This window comes from Nelumbo lutea, chromosome 1 (genome assembly GCF_056320005.1).
Source record: "Nelumbo lutea isolate HS-2025 chromosome 1, American lotus-T2T, whole genome shotgun sequence".
Taxonomy (NCBI): Eukaryota; Viridiplantae; Streptophyta; class Magnoliopsida; order Proteales; family Nelumbonaceae; genus Nelumbo; species Nelumbo lutea.
In genome coordinates, this window is record NC_142684.1 from 171,337,590 (window position 1) to 171,359,546 (window position 21,957).

Below are 21,957 nucleotides of genomic sequence, written 5' to 3' on the forward strand. Positions count from 1 at the left end.
CAATATATGGAGCAATCAAGGCCATGTTTGATTTACTGCTTCGGGCCTCATTCTCTTAATTCTTGCTCATTCTAGGCAAGAATGGGCAAGAATGAATATCATTAGAGTATTTGGTTACAAAATTCTTGCCAACGACCACATTCTTTTTAGAATGAAAAATCAGCCCCATAGCACAAAAATTGACTAGCATGCACCATGAAAAATAATCATTCCCCGTCTTGCTCATTTCATTCTTTAGGAAACTCTACCTATAAAACTGTTATCATAGATGTTTAGTTTTGCGAAAACACTTTTACAAAAACACTTTTATAAAAATACTTTTACGAAATCACTTTTACAAAAATAAAAAAGCACTTTTACAAAAACACTTTTATAAAACCCATATATGTATATATGGGTTCAACTATGATATAAAAAAGATATAATATCTGAAAAATAATTGGCCAATTAACTGAAATCATAAATGTGATAACAAATAAGGTGTTATTTATTAAAATTCATGAATGGATTTTAATTAGTCAAAACTTTTCGTATCGTATCGTTTTGGCATCGTAGATTTTCCCTATATGGGCTCACTCACATTCGAAAAAAAGGTAAATAAATTGGTGTGGGTTCTAAATCGTAAGTATTGTTTTTTCTAAAATTATATATTATAAATTTATATTAATTTTATATAAATTATTAATACTTTAATCGAATGAAATTGGAACCGGATTTGGATAAGATATATGAATATGTAAACGAATCGAATTCAATTTGATTCTATGATTTGCAAAGGATATCCAATCCAAATCGATTCGATCCGTTTGCCGCCCATCTAGGTTTTTGGCTTGAATCCGGTTTCGGTTTCTTATCGAATCCGACAGTTGTCACCCGAATAAACACAACGGGTTAGGGTAAGAGAAATAGAGACCACTGTTAAGTAGTTAACCGCAAAGCAATTCATCCGTGTTCAGTGTTCTATACTTCAATTGCGTTGGTGGAGGTGAGATTTAAGAAAGAAAGAAACAGGACGAGTTGAGGGTTAGGCTCGACTCGCTCGCCTTCTTTGGCTCTTGGCGCTGGCGGCGGTCCTTTTTTCGAAGGCGTTGCCGCGCTGTGTCTTCTTCCTCTCCTTAAAAGCAACCTAGCATTAGCAGAAGGTACCCTTCTTCCTCTGATCTCCTTTGTGTGTTTCTTAACTCAAATCTTCTTCTTTATTTCATTTGTTATCAACTTCTGTACTCACCACAAGCCTACCCACTTGGAATTTCTAATGTTGTTTCAATTTTTCCTTTCTTTTCTGAATGCTATAACCTCATATAAAATCAGCGCACAGGTTAAACAGATGCTACCTAACTTAGGTGAACGGATTAGAGACCTACCCTGGTAGTTACTTCCTTCTGATTCTTCTTCTTCCCGTGCGTTTTGATTGAGCTTTCCTCACTTATCTATCTTGGGTTTCTTTACTTTACCATGCATGCAAAACTCAGAGGTTGTGAGGTTGCTATGCGTTTTGCGACACGGAGAACCTTCACCTTGTGCAATGGTGTTATTCACCCTGTTAACGTAGTGTACCACTGCATGGTCAAGCGTTTCTGTGGCATTAATGAGTCACCTGAGCTTCCCGATTGGGTTAAATTCCCCCAGGATGGGAGTTCTCCACTCACTGATTCTGAAGATGATTTTGTTCTTCCTTCAATTGTGAATTGGGTTCGGAATCAGAAGGAACCAGATAGCGAGACCAGATGTCTACCTAATGAGGTTATTGATGATAGTGTTGATAAAATTAGGAGGATTCTAAAAAATAGGTTCTCGTCCCCAGTTGACGTGGTCCAAGCCATAGATGGTAGCGATATCAGTGTTTCGAAGAGCTTGGTTGACAAACTATTAAAAAGGTTCAGCAATGATTGGGTCTCAGCTTTCGGTCTCTTTAAGTGGGCCAACACGCAAATGGGTTTTAAACACTCGGTTGACTCCTATGATTTGATGGTTGACATTCTTGGAAAATCAAAGCAGTTTGATGTGATGTGGGAATTGGTTGGGGAGATGGTCCGATTTGGAGGATTGATCTCATTGGTAACAATGAGTAAGATCATGCGAAGGCTTGCAGGAGCCAGTAGATGGACAGATGCAATAGAGAGTTTCCGTAATATAGAACGCTTTGGAGTGAGCAAGGATACTTCAGCCATGAACATGCTGTTGGACACATTATGCAAGGAGGGGAGTGTTGAGCATGCACAGTTAGCATTTTTGGAGTTCAAGAATGAGATACCTCCAGATTCTCATACTTTTAATATCTTGATGCATGGATGGTGCAAAGCCAGGCAGCTGGATAAGGCCTGGTTGATTATGGAAGAGATGGAAAAATGTGGGTTTCATCCTTGCGTGATTTCTTATACTAGTTTTATTGAGGCTTACTGTTGTGAGAAGGATTTCCGCAAGGTTGATGCTATTCTTGATGAGATGCAGGCCAAGGGTTGCCCTCCAAATGTTGTCACTTACACTATTGTTATGCATGCTTTGGGGAAGGCAAAGGAAACCCGTGAAGCATTAGAAGTTTATGAGAGGATGAAGAGGAGTGGTTGTGTTCCTGATACTTCATTCTACAATTCTTTGATTTACATCCTAAGCAAAGCCGGTAGGCTCCGAGATGCTCGTGAGATATATGAAGAGATGTCAAAGGGTGGGGTTATTCCAAATGTAACAACTTATAATACTATGATCACAGCTGCTTGTGAGCATTCACAAGAAGAAAATGCTCTGAAGCTGCTTCAGGAAATGGAGGAGTGTCTCTGCAAGCCTGATCTGAAAACTTATGCACCTTTACTGAAGATGTGTTGCAAGAAAAAATGGATAAAAATCCTTTTCTATTTATTGAATGATATGTTTAAAAAAGACGTCAGCCTTGACGCTGGGACTTATACTCTCTTGGTGCATGGGCTGTGTAGGAGTGGGAAACTAGATCTAGCTTGTGTCTTTTTTAAAGAAATGGTTTTGAAGGGAATGGTTCCTAAGTATAACACATATAAGATGCTGGTGGAAAAACTTGAGATGACAAACATGGAAAAGGGAAAAGAAAGGATTGAACAGTTGATGATACAAGCAAAAAATGTAGAACAATCTTGCCATTCCTCTGGGATGTATCATGTATATTAAGTTTCAGAATGGATTGGTTGATTAACTTGGAGTCACCAAGTCTTGGGCTCTACTCTTCCTGAATTTCATTTTGTTGTATTTTTATTATAATTTTCTTATGATCTTGCATTGAGATCTTTTAGGAATTTCTAACATTGTATATCTGTATGCCTGTATGTACCATATAAGGAAGGTATACATTATTTCTGAACAACTGATTGTTCTTCATTCACAACCTACCTGCCACAGACATGTCATTCATCAATCACAACATTCCAAATGTTTGTCCACTACTTGGATTTGTTATATGCAAAGTTCATATTCATACCTGACAACATTTGGATGACCTCAACTATCTGAAAAATGCAACTACAAACAAAAGGAATAAATGAAAAGGAAAAACACCTAAGCTTGAACTGCCCTGTATTTTATATTAGAGAAATTGAGAGAAAATAAAAGGGGAGGAGAAAGGACTTCTGCATTATTTGGTTGTTGAGACTTGAGAGAAAATAAGATGGAAAGAACTCCAAGAGAAAATAGCACCCTGAACTTTCCCTTTTTTGTCCTGTTTTACCCCAGATAGTTGGAACCAACTTTGGGTAATGACCTTTTAGTTTCTGTTATAAGGCCCAGAAACCAGCGGCTCATTACATGTTGGAAGATAGCAAGGATGGAGACAACGTCGCAGGACCACCTATTCAGTTTATTTATGTGAGGAGGGCACATGGCAACAATTAGTTATTCTCTCATGTAAAACCACATGAAACTATCGTGCTGTTAACAACCTTAATAAGGCTTCTGGCTGAAGAAAATAAACAGAGAATCATTTTTTAATCATCTCTCTCTCTCTCTCTTCTGTTTTCTTTTTTTTTCCTCTTCCAATTTCTTTGCTAGAAAACAGTGTATCTGTAGCACCAAATCAATTTACAAGATGATTAAAGACAAAATCAGTTTTTAGTCTTGTTGATGATTCTAATCTTACCAGTCACATCCTTGGTACATCTAATCAATTGTGTAAACTGTGGTGAGATAGCTAAATCAGCACTTTGCTGCAGTACTAACTTAAGTTTCATTCCTATCGATTCTAAAGAGGGTGTATTCCATATTTCCATTTTTTCCTTTTCTCCACAAGGTTTCCCCACCTCTTCTTGAAGGGGCAATTTACTGCATATTCATCTTCTTCATCATCCAACCATTATCCCAACTAACCGATGGGGTTGGTTACATGAATCCTGTTTCACCATTCTGTTTTGCATTTGTTGATTAATAACTGCCATATAATTTTGTTGTTTCTTCAAATTAGTTGACCTAACAGGTACACTTCGTCCATATGACAGTACTGCACTCTGGATATGATAATTCCAATATCTCAGTGATGCCAAAAATATTTATGACTCAAAGATTGTTAATAGGGTGTCTGTATATTTCATCAAAAAAATATGGTAAACATGAATGTTCCCCTGTAAAACCAGAATCTGTAGTGGGGTATAAAAATATTTGCCTTCCCTGTATTCAATTCTATTATATATATGCAAGCTTCAAGATAAAAATGAAGCATACGAGGAAAATTCCTGAATTCTTTGCTTGTGCTAACATTGTCACATGTATATCTTCCATGATTCACATATTTGCTACATAGTGGAAAAATCTGCAATGATTCACAGGTTACTATTAGTAAGGCTTATTGAGGGTAGGAAATGGTTGTAAGGATTTTGTTCTTTCAATTGGTGTTTGTACCTGTGATTAATGTACCTTGTAGTTTCGATTTTATTTGTTATAATTAAATTGCTCGTTTAGCAATTTATGGACTTCTCTGCATTTCCTGGTTGCCTAGATCCTTTTCTTGAGTTAATAATTCTCCATGGTGACTGCAGTTGGAGATACTTTTTTGAATTGGACTTTTTCATAATGGGGATTGATCAAGATATAAAAGATAGTTCCCTTGTTCTTTTGAAGCAGGGTGCAGAAGCTGTAAGTGGATTAATTTTTTTTCTTTTACTTTCAAGACATGGGATTTGACATTCAAGTCTGTTTTTACCTGTCTTTTGCAGAGAGTATTTGAGTCAAACTTTGTTGGAAGGAAGTCCATTGTCAAGGAACGTTTCTCAAAGAAGTACAGGCATCCATTGTTAGACTCAAAACTGACCCTTAAACGCTTGAATGCAGTCAGTGTCTTTAAAGAGAGATGATCTTCTACTGTTTTCTATCTATACCTACGATACATAGTTAGGTGCAAGGGTAATTTGTCATTATTCTTTCTTCATTGCAGGAAGCTCGATGCATGACGAAAGCAAGACGACTTGGTGTTTCCACACCAGTGTTGTATGCTGTGGACCCTGTATTACATACCCTGACATTTGAATATGTGGAGGGTCCTGCTGTTAAAGACATATTCCTGGATTTTGGTTTGCACGGTGTCATTGAGGAAAGAATGGAAGACATTGCAACACAGATTGGTGATGCAATTGGAAAATTACATGATGGTGGCTTGATTCATGGTGACTTGACAACTTCAAATATGTTAATTCGAAGTGGTACCAATCAGCTGGTGAGCTCTTGGTTCCCATCGTTCTCATGATCACCAATATTTGATGCTTCATTTTTTTTTTTTTTTGTGTTATCTTTTGACTCTGTTGTTCTCTTAGGTCCTCATAGACTTTGGTCTGAGCTTCACATCAACTCTTCCAGAAGACAAAGCCGTTGACTTGTATGTACTTGAGAGAGCCTTGTTCTCAATGCATTCCTTATGTGGAAATGTGGTAAGCCAAAGTTAGTCTTTTCTTTTTTTTCCCTGATTTTCCTTATAAACATCAAGTTTCCCATGGGTTGCATATTGGACAGATGGATCGGATACTTGCCGCTTACAGAAAGTCATCCAAGCAATGGTCATCCACATTGAACAAGTTAGCTCAGGGTGAGGCTCCATTATTTGCATCCTTGTCTATTTGAAGATGACTGCTCTTTATTATTTTCTCTTGCTGGTTATCATTTTGTCTTCAAAAATATTTTTTACAGTGAGACAGAGAGGTCGAAAGCGCACCATGGTTGGATGAATCTTCTTTGATTGAAGAACATACTATAGCAACATCTTAGGGAAGAGAAGAGATGCCATTGTAGACTAATTAAGATCAAATATAATTAGCTATATTCAAAACACTAATTGTTATTGTATTTTGTGCAATAATCTCTATATCTTTCTCTGTTCGTTCTTTTTTGTTTATCCTTTCTGTTTTATGGAATCTAAGCCGAGCTTGGAGCAAAAGTGCAGAACAATGGTTACTTGTGCAGCTAAACCCGGCCATGGAGTTCTGCAATAGAAAAGAAAAAAAGGATACAATCATTGACGTTTAAATCCTTAGCATCCTGCTAAATGGGGAGGAGTGCTGGAAGGGAGAAGAAGATTGTCTATTGTTGTTTAGTCAATTCAAAAAGAGGCCATGGAGTTTGCTTCTGTATTGCCCTCCTGCTGCCGTCATTTCTTAACATCCCAATTTAGAGAGTTATTTAATGTCCCACCTCAGGACTGTTGCTTATATGCAGCACAGAAATGATTTCAATCTTAAGAGTCCGATGCCATGGGCAAGTAGTCACCTCATTTTTACTTGGTCACCTTGATTTTCTCATTTATCAACTTTGAAAAAGTATCAGATGACCTTTCCATGCCATATTCTCCTAGAGTATCACCTAAATGGTTGCTCATAAATGCCTCCAATTCTGGCACATACTTTTATTGTATTCAATCACCTGAATTCTATACAGCCCAATCTTGATTAGGGGGTGTTATATCAAAGGCAGATTGGATCCATATGCAATCAGTTAGGTGTTGCAGTTGCAGCAACAGTGGAAGGCTACTGGCTTTATCCAAAAGACGAGTTCCACGGGATATCTTGTGACACCAAGATGTTGTCATAAATCAATTAATAGGGCACAAAAAGCTGAATGCTTTTGACTAAATTAACACGGCACAAACCAATAACCAACGTACGTCTCAGACTCTCAGTTATATTGAAGATGGCACATCGGAAAGGAATTTAATTATTCAAAAGAATTACAGGCCAGCCACCACACACATGACCCACCTCTTTTTCTTGTAAAATGATTCCGTTTTTAGAGGTCAAATCCTACTCTCTTTGAAGTCCATTTACTTTATGAAGCTTAGAGATAATCTGGAAACTGGGTTAATCTTAAGTCTTACCTGCCGGTGGGTATGACATATGGCCAAGGCCAACGTTTTTGGACTCATGGCGGATGAGAATGGTTTTGGTGAACACTACTCATTTTACTCAAAATGATGGAAAGTAAAGAGCTCTCGAGTCTCTGGACCACAGAGAAGAAAAAGACAAAACAATTGTTGAGAGTGGGATTTGAACCCACGCCCTTTCGGACCAGAACCTTAATCTGGCGCCTTAGACCAACTCGGCCATCTCAACTTTGTTTTATCTAATTGAATGATAATAAATTTATCCGACTTATCAGACCCTCCTAACTCGTTCCATCTGCATTTTGATGTCTTTCATTTTTAGAACCTTGAAAAGATTGAAAAGAGTTTCCGTGCGTAGGATGTTCATGAGATTTTGATCGACAACATATCCGGATAGGAAAGGAAAGACTTGGTCATAATAAGAACTTTCTGTCCATGTCAATGTCATATGATTTGGGTCTCTCCTTTGCTGGTTAACTTGTGTCATGGTAATAAGAATTTGTTGAAGTGGAGTAGAACTCCTTGGCAGTGATTGAAGAAATTTCTCATCCAACTTTGGAGTTTGGAGCCATCACTCTCCCCTTCGCCCCTATCTACCATACAAAATGAGATTCCCAGTCCCACTCCCTTTTATTCATAAATGCGTTGAGATGGCTTCCGGTGGAATTGTGAAAAATACCATCGCATCATTCTAGTGCCCGTTTGCCGTTTGGAAGGGCTTTCCGGTGGTGGCTTTTGGCTCAACAAGTTGAGCTCCACCCGGATAGCCCATTTGGGAAAGCTTATCATTGGAGCTTCTTTTAGTGGCTTATAAAAAATATAAAAACGGCTCACTTAAAGCCCACATGGGAGGTAGCTTCATTAGAAAGTTGATTTTTCAGCTCATAGCACGTCTATTTTTTTTTTTCAACTTTCCAGATTTTTACTCAGCACTGCTTAATGACTTTCAAGGGTTTTTGGCTCATTCAATGCCAAATGCCACTGCATGAAGGCCACCCCAAACAGGCAAAGCAGCTATTAGCAATTCAGCACTCCATGTTATCCAAAAGAATAAATATTAAAATGCGCTCTGCACAAACTGCAGGAGACTATTAAAATGCGCTCTGACCGCATTGGCACATTTCCCTTTTTTTCCTCTTGAATTTGGGCAGGTCTTAGTGATATACTTTTTCGGTTGGAAATTTAGTGATATACCTCCTAAAAGACTTAAGGTATGCTTTACACAATTTTATGAAATTAACTAAAAATCGTGATTGGAAAAGTTAAAACAAGACGAGAAACCTCATGTTATATCCTCTCTAAACTACTTGGTAGAAATTCTCATATTATTTTATTCTAATGTGGGTCAATTCCTGTATTATTTAACTCAAATTCAATTTAATGAGTTGATTGTAATAATTTAAATTAATTTAAGAAGACCACCAACAATTTTAGTTAGAAGTGATTTATTACAAGCTGAAAGAGCTAGAAGAGCTAGGGATACACCAGAAAAGACATGGGTAATACCGTAATAGTAGTAAAAAATAATTGACACTAATAATTTTACAATAGATATAAATTTAAACAAAATGGATTGACAAAACATGATTCATATAGCCAACCCCTTATAATTGGGATAAGGGATGATGACAAATAAAAAATAATTTAAAAAAGATAAAAGAACTATCCTCAACACCTACTTGAAGATTAAGAAATAAGAATGAAACATAACTACAAATGTTCAATTAAGTGCAGTAAACAATCTTTAATCATTACACTGCATTTGGTTGTAAATGCATGGAAGAGAAAATGGGACGAGTGTAAATTTGGGTTAAATTTTGTTTGAGATTTTACTTCATCTTGTTTGTGAAGAGAAAGTAAAATGGTATGATCCCATATTATATGCAAGAGAATGGAGGGAGGAGAAAGATTATTTGTTTGGGAATGAGGTGGGAAACAAGATGATGTGGTCCCCACTTTATGAGAGAGAACAAAAAGAAGGTGATCTAAATTTTGCATCAGAGTTTTTGAGATGCAGAATTTACACTGTTAGTGAGTATAAATGAGACAATACAAAATTTGTATCAGGTAAAAGCACAAATCATAATTGCAAACAAATGCAAAATTAAACCAAATGTAAAATTTGTATCTGGTTCAAATACAAAGTGATACATATTAAATTTTGATAATAAGGACACACCCTAATCATAGTCAATTGATACTTATTTTAATGGAAAAAAGTGCACCTATATTTGTCATTATAAGCAGGGCGTGTATTTTTATGGGGTGTTTGATTTGAAAGAAAAGGTAAGGAAAGGGAAAGATAGCGTACAAACTTTGTACAAGTTTCTCTTGCTTTCCCTACTTTCAAACCATACACAGCTAGGGAAAGGGAAACACCCAAATTTTAGTATGTAGCTTACACTGATACAATGCTTTTCAGCCCCATTTTACATGCATTACCATTTGCCCCATTCCTCTTTCTAATAATCCTTTACAAAGATTGCATGAAGCAATGTGTTGTAATCATTAGACAAAAGTCCCCTGGATTGGCCGTGCCCATCGAAAGCCATGAAACAAAGCTCAAGAATTTTCACCAACAAGGGTAGCATGCTCCATCATGCTTATCCTTTATTCGTTCCTAAACAAAATTCCTGCACTTAGCTCACTCAATACTTTTTGACTCATCTCCCATTGGTTGACTGCCAAATATTATTCATATTTCTCATAATGCATTAAATTGAGTTCTAATTAAATTAAATGGGAAATATATGCATATACAACAACCAACAAATGCATAATTTGTTTACCCAAAAAAAAATCAACAAATGCATAATTAGACAAGGCAGAAAAAATGTACATAATGGTACAAAACGAAATATTGGTAAAATTCTAGAAAAGTAGGCTTACAAAGGAAAGCAATAATGAAAATTTCATTATTGAAATGGATATTCTGGGGGTTAGCGAAAAACTTTGTGCTTTTTTTTTTTCGGTGGGGTGGGGGGGCGCGGGGGTGTTATTTCACAGATATTGTCTGATTTCTTGGGAAAGTAGAGATCTTGAGCTTTTGCGAGGGGATAACCTTCTTGCCATTGGCTTCTGCCATCCAAGTCTCTCCAAGAACTCTTCGATCAACCTACCAATTAAACTTAAAATAGTCAAACTTAAAAGCAACACGAAAAAGGCTGGATGTGGGGGCTTAATTTTTCACTCACAAGCTGCAAATTGACTTCTGTGAAGATGCCAGCTCACGGTCAGGAAAAGAGTCCTCCAATCGGAAACTCAACCAGACATAGAGATCCAAGACCTGTTGTAGTAACACCAAACAATCAAAAGGGCATCTTGAATTAGTAAGCATAAGATAAGCACCATATTGTTACACCCTGTATCGAGAACTCGGATCAAGACCATCCCTGATCCTAATTCCTAATTCAAATTGGTCAAATCAAAAGAAAAAAAGTGCTGCACAAAACTTGATTAAGGTAATGGTTTAGGCTACATTTGGCATTCGTTATTTTAAGGACTTGATCATTTAAGATTTGTTTTCAAGCATAAGAGCTTAGTTACTTTTTCAGCAATTGTCAAATATATACCCCATCATAACCTACTTTTTCTATCAGTGGCGGATAAATATAACTTGTATCATATATAAATATACCTTGTGAATAGATTCCAGCTCCTTGAGTGCAGTTTGTGTTTTTGGCACCTGAAGCGTCCCTGGTGTAAATATTTCTCGGAGCCGGACAATGCCCTTTCTTGCATAGGTTTGTGCAAACTGCTCCAAAATGTCAATCTATCTCATGAGTTTCCCATTCAAAACAACAGAGAAAATTTAAAAGAGAACAGACTTACCTGTACAAGACCCTGGGATGAAATGTCATCATTCATGTCAACTGGACTGCAAATCATGAAAGTAGAGTCAAAATAAATGTAGATGAAATTAGATAACGGTGACCGAACTTTGATTAAGAATCTCAAATCTGGCATACTTGGAAGGTGTCATGTATAAATCAATAAATTAATTTTCTCAGTATTGGAATCAAATTGTATTTAAACTGCATAAATTATTACAAGAGTGTAAATTGTACACAAACACTTGGATGTACTTGGTCAACACACAGACAGTAATTTCATTTAATTATTTTGAACGTGATTTGGTAAGAAAAATAGATCAAATGAAGTGCTACCATTAGAATTTTCTATCAATTTATGGGCATCAAAACCAATAAAGCTTTACCTATATGTGAAAAATTAGACCACTAGTCGGCCATTTTTAAAGAAATACATGAACAATAGCCCTTGAGGTTCCATATAATAGCACCACCACTTGGGTGACTTGCTGGCTTGGATGTGTCATATCACAGTCGGAGAAGTCTGCATTAAGCCTGGGACATTTTTTAAGACTAGCTGAGTCGCTTGAGTTGGCTGAGCAACAGATGACTCAATTTCTTCAGACAGCCAAATTACTCATTTTAATTTATCAACTATCTTAAGATCAGAAACTAGTATTGACAGGGGGGGTGCTGTTTTCCACAAAAATTTTGGACTCATTTAAATGAATGAAGCAGTGCTTTTAACAACAGTTCCAGAAAGCTTACTATTATCCTATAACTCACCAAGTGGGTTAGCAAAGATTGTTCTCCATTTTGTGAAACAAAGTTCTTTTTAGGGGGGGGGGGGGGGGTTGTTGAAACAATTATGTACAAAAGCTTCTGATTCATTTCTATGCAATTGAACTAGTGCTAATGGAAGACTTGCTACTATTCTGTAACTGACCAAATGGACAAGTAAAGATTGTTTTCCCCTTATCAACCCAAATGAGTCGAGTTTTTGGGGTGAGAATAACCATGGTGAAAGAAATTACCTAATACAGAAAAGGTACTTATCATGTAACCGTAAGGGCAATTCATCAATAACAGCAGCAACTTTCTGTTGTCAGAAAAGGGTATTTAATATTCAAAAATGTAAAGTTTGCCATAAGAAAATTTTAATTGCAGAAACCCTAGACTATCAATTCAGGCAAATTGCAACTGCGAGTGTAGGAGCTTCTTATATTAAATAAATAAATCACTGCAGATGGCGTACCAACATTTCTTCACAGTTAGCAATGAAATAATTTGAAGATAGCTTTGCATTCTCCAGAAAGTTTTCCTGCATATAAAAAGCTTCAGACAGTAAAAGCACTGTGATGAAAATTGAAAATAAAGGAAGAAAGAACTTCTCACTGTTACAACCAACTTGTTGGCAAGCATGAGAACTTTTATTATTACACGCACTGAATTGAAAACAAGCACATCCAAGATGAGATTATGAAAATGATCATTTTGAAAGTTGAAACTATTATCAAGGAATATTCACATCAAGGTGGAAAACAAAATGGCCATGATTTTTTGCCGCTAGTGTACATGATGCAGGACATGAACCTGCATAGGAATATGGAAAACAAACCCAAGTCTGTAAATGGTTGAAGAAAAACCAATTTCAGGAGGGGGAATTGCATAATGAGCTTGAATTGTTGGGGAATCATTGAACTCAAATCCCAGCATTACCAACCAAGGGATGAATAAGGTAGTGATTTAAAAGCGCACAGGCAAGGCACATTTTAGGGTATGCACCTCACCTAGGTCCCAGGTGCAGCACTTTCAAAAAGGTGCATAACTGGTGTGCCTTGCACTTCAGCCCAGGTATGCACATTTTTTTGTTTTTTATGTTAACCAGCTGGGCTGGGGGATCTGCCCCCCAGACCCCCAACCAAGCCCCTCGAGGCAAGCCTAAATAAGTCCATATGAGAATCTTAAATGATTAACTCCTATAAAAAAGATTTTATAATTTTAATTGTCTTTTAAAAGTATCTTTTATTAAGATGAATGAATGAGCAACATTAGCAAATGGGGGGTTTTTGGAGCTCAAGGGGCTTGGTACAAAGGAAGCTCAGAGAATCAGAGATGCATAATGTTTACCATCACATTAGCTATTTGAAGTAATGCAATTGAGAAAAAAATAAAATAAAGAGATTGAGAGTTTCACATGCTTGAACATGTTTTAGATGTTATACTTGATTTTTTTTTTTCATTTTAAATATGTTTTACATGTTATGTTCATGTGTTTTAATTTGAGATAATAGGTTTTTCTAAAACATTTATTTTAAAATTTAAGTTATTATGTTTTACATTTTTATTTTTTTGGATTTTTTGAATTTTTTAGCTTTTTTTTTTGCATTTTTGCTCTTTGCTTTGAAAAGGTACACCTCATCTTGCGCCTCACACCTCAAGCACAAAATGCCCCATGCACATTTAAAATGATGGGATAATGGCCAGCCGAAAAGCTTCAACTTTCTTCTCATAATTTTGCCTTCTAATAGTTTTACCAAAAAAAAAAAAAACTTCTCATAAGATGCCCATAAAAGGCTACATGCAGTAGATGGAACGCAAAATTGGCTTTAAATGCAACATGAAAACTCTTATTGTGCTAACTGATTACAAGACCTAACAATGGTTAACTTGACTAGTAAATGACCTTCCTATGTAGATGGCACTGAAGCCAAATATGCATCTGAACTGGCACTCTGCATCAAGGTCCACAGACGAGCCTAGATGGAGCAAGTCAAGCCTGCTGGAATTGGCCCTGATAGACTTGAACATGTTGGGTCAGTTGGAAATGGGCCCATTCACACTTGTGGAATTATGACTCCTGACCTGCATCAGTATGTGCTACAACAATCCTGGGAGGTTGAATTGAACATACACTGGGGCCCAACAAGGAAATATATATAAAAAACCAATCAGGTTAAATGAGATCCCATAATCAGATTGGATTCCAGAGTGAAAACCGCATCAGATGGATTCCAAGGTTGGCCAACTAAATGGCAATATAGCTGCAGTTGGCAGAATGATTTCCACAACAGGTAACCCTTTACAATCCCTCAATGATGAAATATATGTTAAACTTTCCACCTCGAGACAGACTCCATTTGTTCAACTACAATATACGGATACTTGTTGTTGAAAGGCTGTTTATAGGCTGTTTGCCTTTTTTTTTCTGTTTAGTATCACAGGGGTACTATTGTAATTCCCCCTCTTTTATATTATGCCATGGTCACCCTAATATAAATACCAGCTGGCGCCACCAGCACTGAGTTTTGCTCACAGATCTCTCTTTTCTCCTCTTCTTTCTCTCTTCTCTTCACTTTCTCTTCTGGATAATATGGTATCAGAGCAGGCCCATTTGATCTGAAAGAAGATCGAGAAAGCACTCTTTTGTCTTCGCCCTTCACTTGCTGCTGAATTTTTTCTCTGAAGAACCAAGGTAGATCTTTGGACTGATCTCAGAAGCTTCTCTCTTTCCGTTTTTTATTTTTTTCCTGATCGTATAGGGGATCAATCAACTGATGTGAGGTGATCAGCACCTGTACCTTCCTTTTTTATAGGATCGAGTGATTCTTGTGGTGGTTGTAGGTCGGAGGTGACCTGTATGTGCTGTGACAGCAGCTTTGTGGTGTGTTTGTAGGTTGGAGATGACCTGTGTGTGCTGTGACAGCAATCCGGTGGTTAGATTGTATGTCGGTGATGACCTGTAGGTGCCGTAACAGCAGTAAAACATTTTTTTGGTGAATGAAGGACTGTGCGAATTAAAAGGTGGCTGTCTCTAGCTTCCTGGTGCATTTTTTTTTTTTAGAAATAATAGTGTGTGAAAGGGAAATAGGTTGGACTGTATTTTTTTTCTAATTCTTTTTTGGAACTCTTTCGAGTGTGATCTGAACCAGTTATCTTGAATAGTGAAGATTCTGCACATCTGGTGTCTCCTAAATGCAGAATGGACCAAGTGGGGGTATGGATTTATCCTTCCCTATGGCTGTCATACCTCTTGATGGTCTCATTACTTAGAATGGTCGAAGGGGATCAAGTTATACATTACTGCAAGGGGAAAGATAGGACATATAAATGGAAGAATTAAAGAACCTAATTCTGGGAGTGCTGAACATGATAGATGGAACCAGGAAAATAACATGGTAATGTCATGGCTCTTAGTGTCTATGCAACCTCAGGTGAGAAGAAATTTTATGTGGGCTGAAACAACTTATGAGATTTGGGAACAAGCAAAGTCAACCAATTCAGAATTGTGCCACTATGCAAAAATCTATTAGTTACACGCAGAATCCTCTACTTGTAAACAGGGGGAGAGGAGTCTCTCTGTGTACTATTCAAACGTCTTTCATCTAGAAGGAGTTGGATCACTATCAGACAAGGTTCAAAGTATCGATACTGTATCAGTCCATTTTTTTAACTTTTACTTATTTTTTTCGGTTTTGGTTCAGAGGGGCCGGTTTAAGTCCTAGCTACCCTCTGAACTAGGCCCTGACTCGATACAACCCCTGTAGAGGTGTATTGAGAAGGGCCCGATACAATACGTATCGGCTAATACTAGCCAATATGTAACGATTTTTTGAACCTTGCTATCAGGTGTAGATTGGAAGTGTGATGAAGATGCCAAAGCGTATAGGTCTCTTGTTTCACAGCAGCAAGTCTTTGCCTTCCTCATTGGCCTGAACCCTATGTATGAATCCATTAGAGTACAAATCCGTGGAAGCAAGTTGGGGTGGCAACGAGCCGAGCTTTTCACAAGCTGCTTGAGCTTGACTCGTGAAAAGCTTGGCTCAGCTCGGTTTCAACCGAGCTCCAACCCAATTCAATGGCTTGATTATTAAACGAGCCAAACTCGAGCCTACTAGAGCTCGGCTCGTGAAGCTCGCGACTTGGCTCGAATATATATATATATATATATATATTTGATATTGAATATATATAATATAATAATATATATAATAAAAAGATTATAATTATTAATTATTATAATTCTTAATTTTTAAATATAAAATAAAAAAATTATATATAATTTTTATTTTTATAAAATATTTTTTCTAAATATTTTTATAAAATATAAAACGAGCCGAGCTCGAGCCTGGTACTATTCGGCTCGGCTCGGCTCGAATCCACCCCTAGAAGCAAGGATCTCCCATTTGTCCAAGAGGTATATGCTCTAGTACAGTCAAAGGAAAGTAGAAGAAATCTGATGAATAATTCTAGGGGAGATGCAGTCATGCTGGCAACGAAATGAAGTGTTGTTACAAGTGGGGTAAATCCCCTTAAGAAGGGAGACTCTCAAATAAGGGTGGATGACAAAGAAAAATTATGGTACACGCATTGCCAGAAGTCTCGACACACTTGTGACACATGTTGGGACCTTCATGAGAAGCCAAAATGGGCTTAGGAATTGAGTAAAAAACAGGGTTCAGGTCTGAATAAGAAGTTAGGACAACAAAGTTCAAGAAAGCTCACTACAACAAACATAGCTACTCAGGAGAACCAACCCCCAACTACTACTACAACTCAAACATACACATCTGGTTCTGACCCTAGGGAGGATATCATTAATTCCTTCCGTGACCATTTAGAACTTTATGGTAGGGCAATTCGTCAAATGGATGCTCCTCCTCCATCAACTTCATATGCATCTACATCAAGTAATTCTCGCACAGCTCTCCATGTATCGTCTCATTCCTCTAACTCTCCTTGGATAATTGATTATGGAGCGTCAAAACATATGACCGGTAAGTCAACTTACTTTCAGACCTATCATCTTCTCTCTAGAAGAGACAAAGTGAGACTGTCTGATGGTTCATTCTCTACCATAGTTGGTCAAGGAACCATTTCTCTTCCTTTTGGTCCTACCCTTTCTAATGTCTTACATGTTCCATAATTCCCTATTAATTTGTTTTCTGTTAGTAGTATCACCAATTCATTAAACTATTCAGTAACCTTCTTCCCTTCTTATTGTGTGATTCAAGATTTGGCTTCGAGGAAGATGATTGGTAGAGAATATATGGTAGATGGTGTCTACTTGTTGGAGAATAAAGCTGGTCTTGCAATCACAGAATCTCTGATCTTGCAATCACAAAGTCTAAGAGTCAGTCTGGTAAGAGTCAAGCCTATTTATGGCACAATCGTCTTGGTTATTTATCCTTTGATTCCTTAAAGATTGTATTTCCAGAGTTGTTTAAGTCGGTGTTAGTGTTAGAGTTGATATGTCAAACTTATCAGTTGAGTAAACATTGTAGAACTCGTTTTTCTTCAAAGAATAATAAATCTGAATTTCCTTTCCATATTGTTCGTTCTGATGTTTAGAGCCCAGTTACTTTACCATCTAAAAGTGGCTACAAGTATTTTATTACCTTTATTGATGATTACTCTAGGTACACAAGGCTGTATCCCATGCGAACTAAGGATGAAGTTCCAAAAAATATTCAAGATTTCCAAAGAATGATCTTCACCCAATTTCAAACCAAAATCCAAATATTCCAATCCGACAATTCCAAAGAATACTTTCATAATGATCTCACGAAGTTCTTTGCTTCACGTGGATCACTCCATTGTAACTCCTATGCCCGAACACCACAACAAAATAGTGTAGCTGAAAGGAAGAACCGCCACCTTCTTGAGGTGGCTCGATGATTATTGATTCATATGAATGTCCCCAAACGCTTTTGGCTTAAAGTTATCCATTGTGCTTCTTATCTCATTAATCGCATGCCCTCTCGATGGTTAGAGTACAAAGTCCCACATCAACTTCTGTTTTCCAAGGCTCCTCCTTTGTCTATTCCTCTCCGTGTGTTTAGTTGTTGTTTTGTCCAAAACCTATCACCCACTCATGGGAAATTGGATCCCCATGTTATTCCTTGCATCTTCTTGAGGTACCCTACAACTCAAAAGGGGTACCGATGCTTTGAGCCCATCTCTCAAAAATATCAGGTTTCTATGGATGTCTCCCTTTTTGAGAGTGAGCAGTTCTTTCTTGTTTCTCCTCAGGCAGAGTGTAGGCATGAGGAAAAACCAGTTGGATATAAATGGGTATTTATAGTAAAACATAGTGTTGATGGCATAGTGGAGTAGTATAAAGCTCGCTTAGTGGCAAAAAGGTTCACTCAAATGTATGGGGTGGATTATGTAGAAACTTTTACACCGATTGCTAAGATGAACTCCATTAGGGTTCTTTTCTCTTTAGCCACTAACTTTTTATCAGGACCTTCACCAATCGGATGTCAAGAATACATTTCTAAATGGTGATCTTGAAGAAGAAGTGTACATGGTACAACCCCCTAGTTTCTAGATTCAAGGTAATGAACAAAAGGTATGCAGGTTGAAGAAGCCATTATATGGCCTGAAACAATCACCAAGAGCTTGGTCAGCAGATTCCAACTAGTTGTACAACAAAAAGGCAGCGAGCAAAGTCAATCTGATCATACATTGCTTGTGAAAAAAGGGGAAGGGGAAATTGCAGCCCTAATAGTGTATGTTGATGATATAGTTCCTATTGGTGATTGGAAATATGAAATTCAAAAATTTAAAGGATTTCTTGCTACTTAGTTTGAGGTGAAAGATCTAGGTCCTTTGAGATACTTCCTTGGAATTGAAGTTGCCCGCTCACAAAAGGGTATCTTCATTTCTTAGAGAAAGTATGTCTTAGATCTGTTACAGGATACAAAAAAATTGGGAGTGAAACCCGTTGATTATCCTATTGATCCTAAAAACAAATTAAGTGATTGTCAAGGTGAAATCATCAAAGATGTAAAGCAATTTCAGAGGCTTGTAGGAAGACTGCTATATCTCTCCATGACTCGGCCAAGCATTAAAACAAATTAAGTGATTGTCAAGGTGAAATCATCAAAGATGTAAAGCAATTTCAGAGGCTTGTAGGAAGACTACTATATCTCTCCATGACTCGACCAAGCATTGCTTATGAAATGGGTGTTCTTAGCCAATTCATGCATGCCCCTAAGACCACCCACCTTGAAGCAGTTGAAAGAATTCTTAGATATCTTAAGAAATTCGCAAGTGCAGGTTTATTGTTCCAAAAGCACGGACATTTGAAGGTTGAAGTGTATACTGATGCAGATTGGACAAGGTCATTGGATGATAGGAAATCTACCAACAGCTATTGTACCTTTGTGGGAGGAAACCTAGTCACATGGAGACGTAAAAAGCAGAATGTGGTGGCTAGGTCTAGTGCTGAAGCTAAATATAGAGCAATGTCTCAAGGAGTGGCTGAAATAATGTGGCTAAAAAAAATTGTTAAGTGAGCTGGGATTTACAATTGATGGAACTATGACTTTATATTGTGATAACAAGGCAGCCATAAACATTGTTGCTAACCCAGTACTGCATGATAGAACCCAACATATTGAGGTAAACAAGCATTTTATCAAAGAAAAGGTTGTCAAAGGGGAAGTGTGCAGCCCTTATGTCAGGTCCGAAGATCAACTTGCGTACATCTTCACAAAAGGGTTACATCACTTGTGGCATAATGATCTATGTGACAAGTTAGGCATGATTGACATCTATGTCCCAACTTGAGGGGGAGTGTTAAAAGGCTATTTATAGGTTGTTTGTCTTTTGTTTTATTTCTATTTAGTATTGTAGGGGTACTATTGTGATTCCCGCTCTTTTATATTATGTTATGGTTGCCCTAATATAAATACCAAAAATGTTGGCGTTGCCAGCACAGAGTTTTGATCACAAATCTCTCTTTTCTCCTCTTCCTTCTCTCTTCTCTTCACTTTCTCTTCTGGATAATACTTGTAAAAGAGTGTCATATCGCATTAGGTACTTCAAATTTTAGTTTAAATTCCATATCTAACACCATGCCCAGCCATGTCATTGCCATATCTGGGTAGCATAGTGATTAACCAAATAAATCAACTAAATTCCATGCCCAACACCATGGGTAGGAAATATTAGTTTCCTCAACACTTTAGAAAGAATATATTATTTGAGTACAAAATATACAACAGTCACTATGACCTTTTTTGTAGTCCATCCATGTCAAAGAAAATGTATCATCTTACAACTACTTACCTCATTAAGAGTAAACATATCCCTTATGTATCAAAGGAATTACCACCTAACTGAATTCAGGTTAGCTTTACCCGTTCATCTCATCCCATTGACTTAATGACATTAAAATGGGGTCAGTTCTTGGTCCTAATTTCATCCAATGTTATACGAATAAGAAAAAAAAAAGCCCAATGTATAAATACCATGCAAAGTGAGGAGAGCAAGGCAGTGCTACTGTTTTTTGTACCATATTCCAAAAGTTAAAGGTCACCCAAAGTACCGTGTTCAAGCCAGTGCTGATCCTTGCAACACACACACACACACACACACACATGCGCATATAAAGGGGGAGAGAGAGAGAGAGAGATGCTGAAAATTTTACCTACCAGTATCTGATGGAAGCCCATTTTTGGATGTAAACGTGAGTACAAGAACAATAATTCAAAGGTAGGAAATAATCCAGCACTCTGCATGGTAAAGTATATGATTCATTAGAAAAGAAAAAATATAGAAAGCATGACCTATAATCACACCATAAGTGCATAAATGACTACAATATCCAATTGAGGACTATCCTCTAAAGTTAATATCTTTGTACTCAGATCCTGCGGGTGTGGGAGACTCGTTAAGGGCCGAATTACTTGCTGCTGTACAAGGAATCCAGCTTGCAAATCAGCTAGGCATTGAGCATCTAATCTTTGAAGGGGATTCCCAGGTGATAGTGGGTTGGCTGAAGGATCCGGACACTGTGATTTGGGGTTTTAGAGATCTTCTCAAAAAGGTTAAATGGTTAACAAAGAATATGACACAATCAGAGTTCAGTGGGTAGGCAGATCAACAAACTCAATGGCTGATTCACTTGCAAAACAAGGGGTTCTCCGGGATGCTTTATTTTGGGCTTCTGTGTAATTTCTTTTGTACTTATAACTCTGTAACTAACTTTAAAGGAAAGGTCGCATCTCGCGCCTTTCTATGGGTTGCATGTAACTCTTATTTGCTGGTTTAACAAAATTTTACTCATTTATCAAAAAAAAAAGTTAACACTGGTGCATAAAAAATCAGTAAACAAGCTTCAATCATCCAACAACAGTGATAAAACCATCACCTCCAGATCAGGAGAGGGAGACTTCAATGATGAATGGAGCAAAGGTAGGTCCTCTACATCGATGCATGTCACTTCCCCACAAGGAAATTTAGATCCAAACCTGCCAGCCCTACCTGGAAGAAAAAGAAAACGCAAAACAAAAAAATAACAATAACTAGTCATCTGGACAACCAGTAAGACTCAATATATATCAAACAAGCTTCAGGGGAGAAGACATTATTTAAACTTTTCAAAAAACATGGATAACCACCTTTTACCTTCTCTATGGTTCACAACCTTGGATGAAAAACACCACCATTTGTTATTAGTAATCTGCTCCAAAGTTTTAGCCAAGTATTGATTACAAATGATGCACAATATCTAAATCATACTTATCAAGGTAGCAAGGCGAGACTATGCACAAAGTAAAACCTTGTGGCCTAAGCGCTTAAGCAGGTGCCTAGGCATCAGTTAAGCAATAGTTATCTAACAAACAAGATCTATAAATTATTGGGTATTATCCATGTTGAAATGTTCATACTTTTATCTCTAACTGGAAAAATACTGAGAAAAAAAGCCAACAATAATGAATTCTGCATATAAAGACACTACAAAACTAGCTTTGTAAAGCAGTATTACTTTTAATCATATGTTTCAATCATGTAAAACTCTCAATCTCTTTATTCTTT

General features: G+C 37.3%; 3 protein-coding genes and 1 non-coding gene across 14 annotated transcripts in view; 2 read left to right on the top strand and 2 right to left on the bottom strand.

Moving 5' to 3' along the window:
* The first annotated feature begins 844 nt into the window (after positions 1–844).
* On the top strand, positions 845–6,337 carry LOC148879170 (uncharacterized). 4 transcript variants are annotated; one of them, XM_088960607.1, is made up of 7 exons: positions 845–1,142; positions 4,992–5,088; positions 5,169–5,282; positions 5,387–5,665; positions 5,763–5,876; positions 5,959–6,031; positions 6,133–6,337. In XM_088960607.1, exons 2-7 carry the CDS (start codon positions 5,026–5,028, stop codon positions 6,168–6,170), a joined length of 681 nt encoding a protein of 226 aa, XP_088816733.1. In that variant the 5' UTR covers positions 845–1,142; positions 4,992–5,025; the 3' UTR covers positions 6,171–6,337. The 4 variants fall into 4 exon arrangements, with proteins under 4 accessions (XP_088816733.1, XP_088816735.1, XP_088816734.1 ...); XM_088960609.1 differs by having other exon boundaries at positions 925–1,142; positions 5,169–5,245; XM_088960608.1 differs by lacking the exon at positions 845–1,142 and adding an exon at positions 3,854–4,141.
* Positions 1,310–3,331, top strand: LOC148879171 (Pentatricopeptide repeat (PPR) superfamily protein). 2 transcript variants are annotated; one of them, XM_088960606.1, is made up of 2 exons: positions 1,310–1,368; positions 1,473–3,331. In XM_088960606.1, the coding sequence occupies exon 2, from the start codon at positions 1,489–1,491 to the stop codon at positions 3,136–3,138; it is 1,650 nt and encodes a 549-aa protein (XP_088816732.1). In that variant the 5' UTR covers positions 1,310–1,368; positions 1,473–1,488; the 3' UTR covers positions 3,139–3,331. The 2 variants fall into 2 exon arrangements, with proteins under 2 accessions (XP_088816732.1, XP_088816731.1); XM_088960605.1 differs by having other exon boundaries at positions 1,322–3,331.
* A 1,129-nt stretch (positions 6,338–7,466) lies between the features above and the next one.
* On the bottom strand, positions 7,467–7,547 carry TRNAL-AAG (transfer RNA leucine (anticodon AAG)). The gene has a single exon. It is a non-coding gene; the product is annotated as a tRNA-Leu (tRNA).
* Positions 7,548–10,078: 2,531 nt separating this feature from the next.
* Positions 10,079–21,957, bottom strand: part of ATSUV3 (ATP-dependent RNA helicase) — a 33,809-nt gene continuing 21,930 nt past the window's right edge. For all 7 annotated transcript variants that reach the window (XM_088960612.1, XM_088960614.1, XM_088960616.1 and 4 more), the window contains exons 9-16: positions 21,290–21,402; positions 20,571–20,651; positions 12,383–12,448; positions 12,162–12,226; positions 11,150–11,195; positions 10,956–11,072; positions 10,513–10,604; positions 10,079–10,433 (exon numbers count right to left, since the gene is read on the bottom strand). In XM_088960612.1, coding sequence (XP_088816738.1) covers positions 10,319–10,433; positions 10,513–10,604; positions 10,956–11,072; positions 11,150–11,195; positions 12,162–12,226; positions 12,383–12,448; positions 20,571–20,651; positions 21,290–21,402 — 695 coding nt within the window. In that variant the 3' untranslated portion in view covers positions 10,079–10,318. The remainder of the gene's footprint in view (positions 10,434–10,512; positions 10,605–10,955; positions 11,073–11,149; positions 11,196–12,161; positions 12,227–12,382; positions 12,449–20,570; positions 20,652–21,289; positions 21,403–21,957) is intronic.

Coding starts and splice junctions, on each gene's coding strand:
- LOC148879171 (XM_088960605.1), top strand. CDS start 1,456: ATGCATGCAAAACTCAGAGGTTGTGAGGTTGCTATGCGTTTTGCGACA.
- LOC148879170 (XM_088960607.1), top strand. CDS start 5,026: ATGGGGATTGATCAAGATATAAAAGATAGTTCCCTTGTTCTTTTGAAG. Junction 5,283..5,386: donor CCCTTAAACGCTTGAATGCA/GTCAGTGTCTTT, acceptor TCTTCATTGCAG/GAAGCTCGATGCATGACGAA. Junction 5,877..5,958: donor ATTCCTTATGTGGAAATGTG/GTAAGCCAAAGT, acceptor CATATTGGACAG/ATGGATCGGATACTTGCCGC.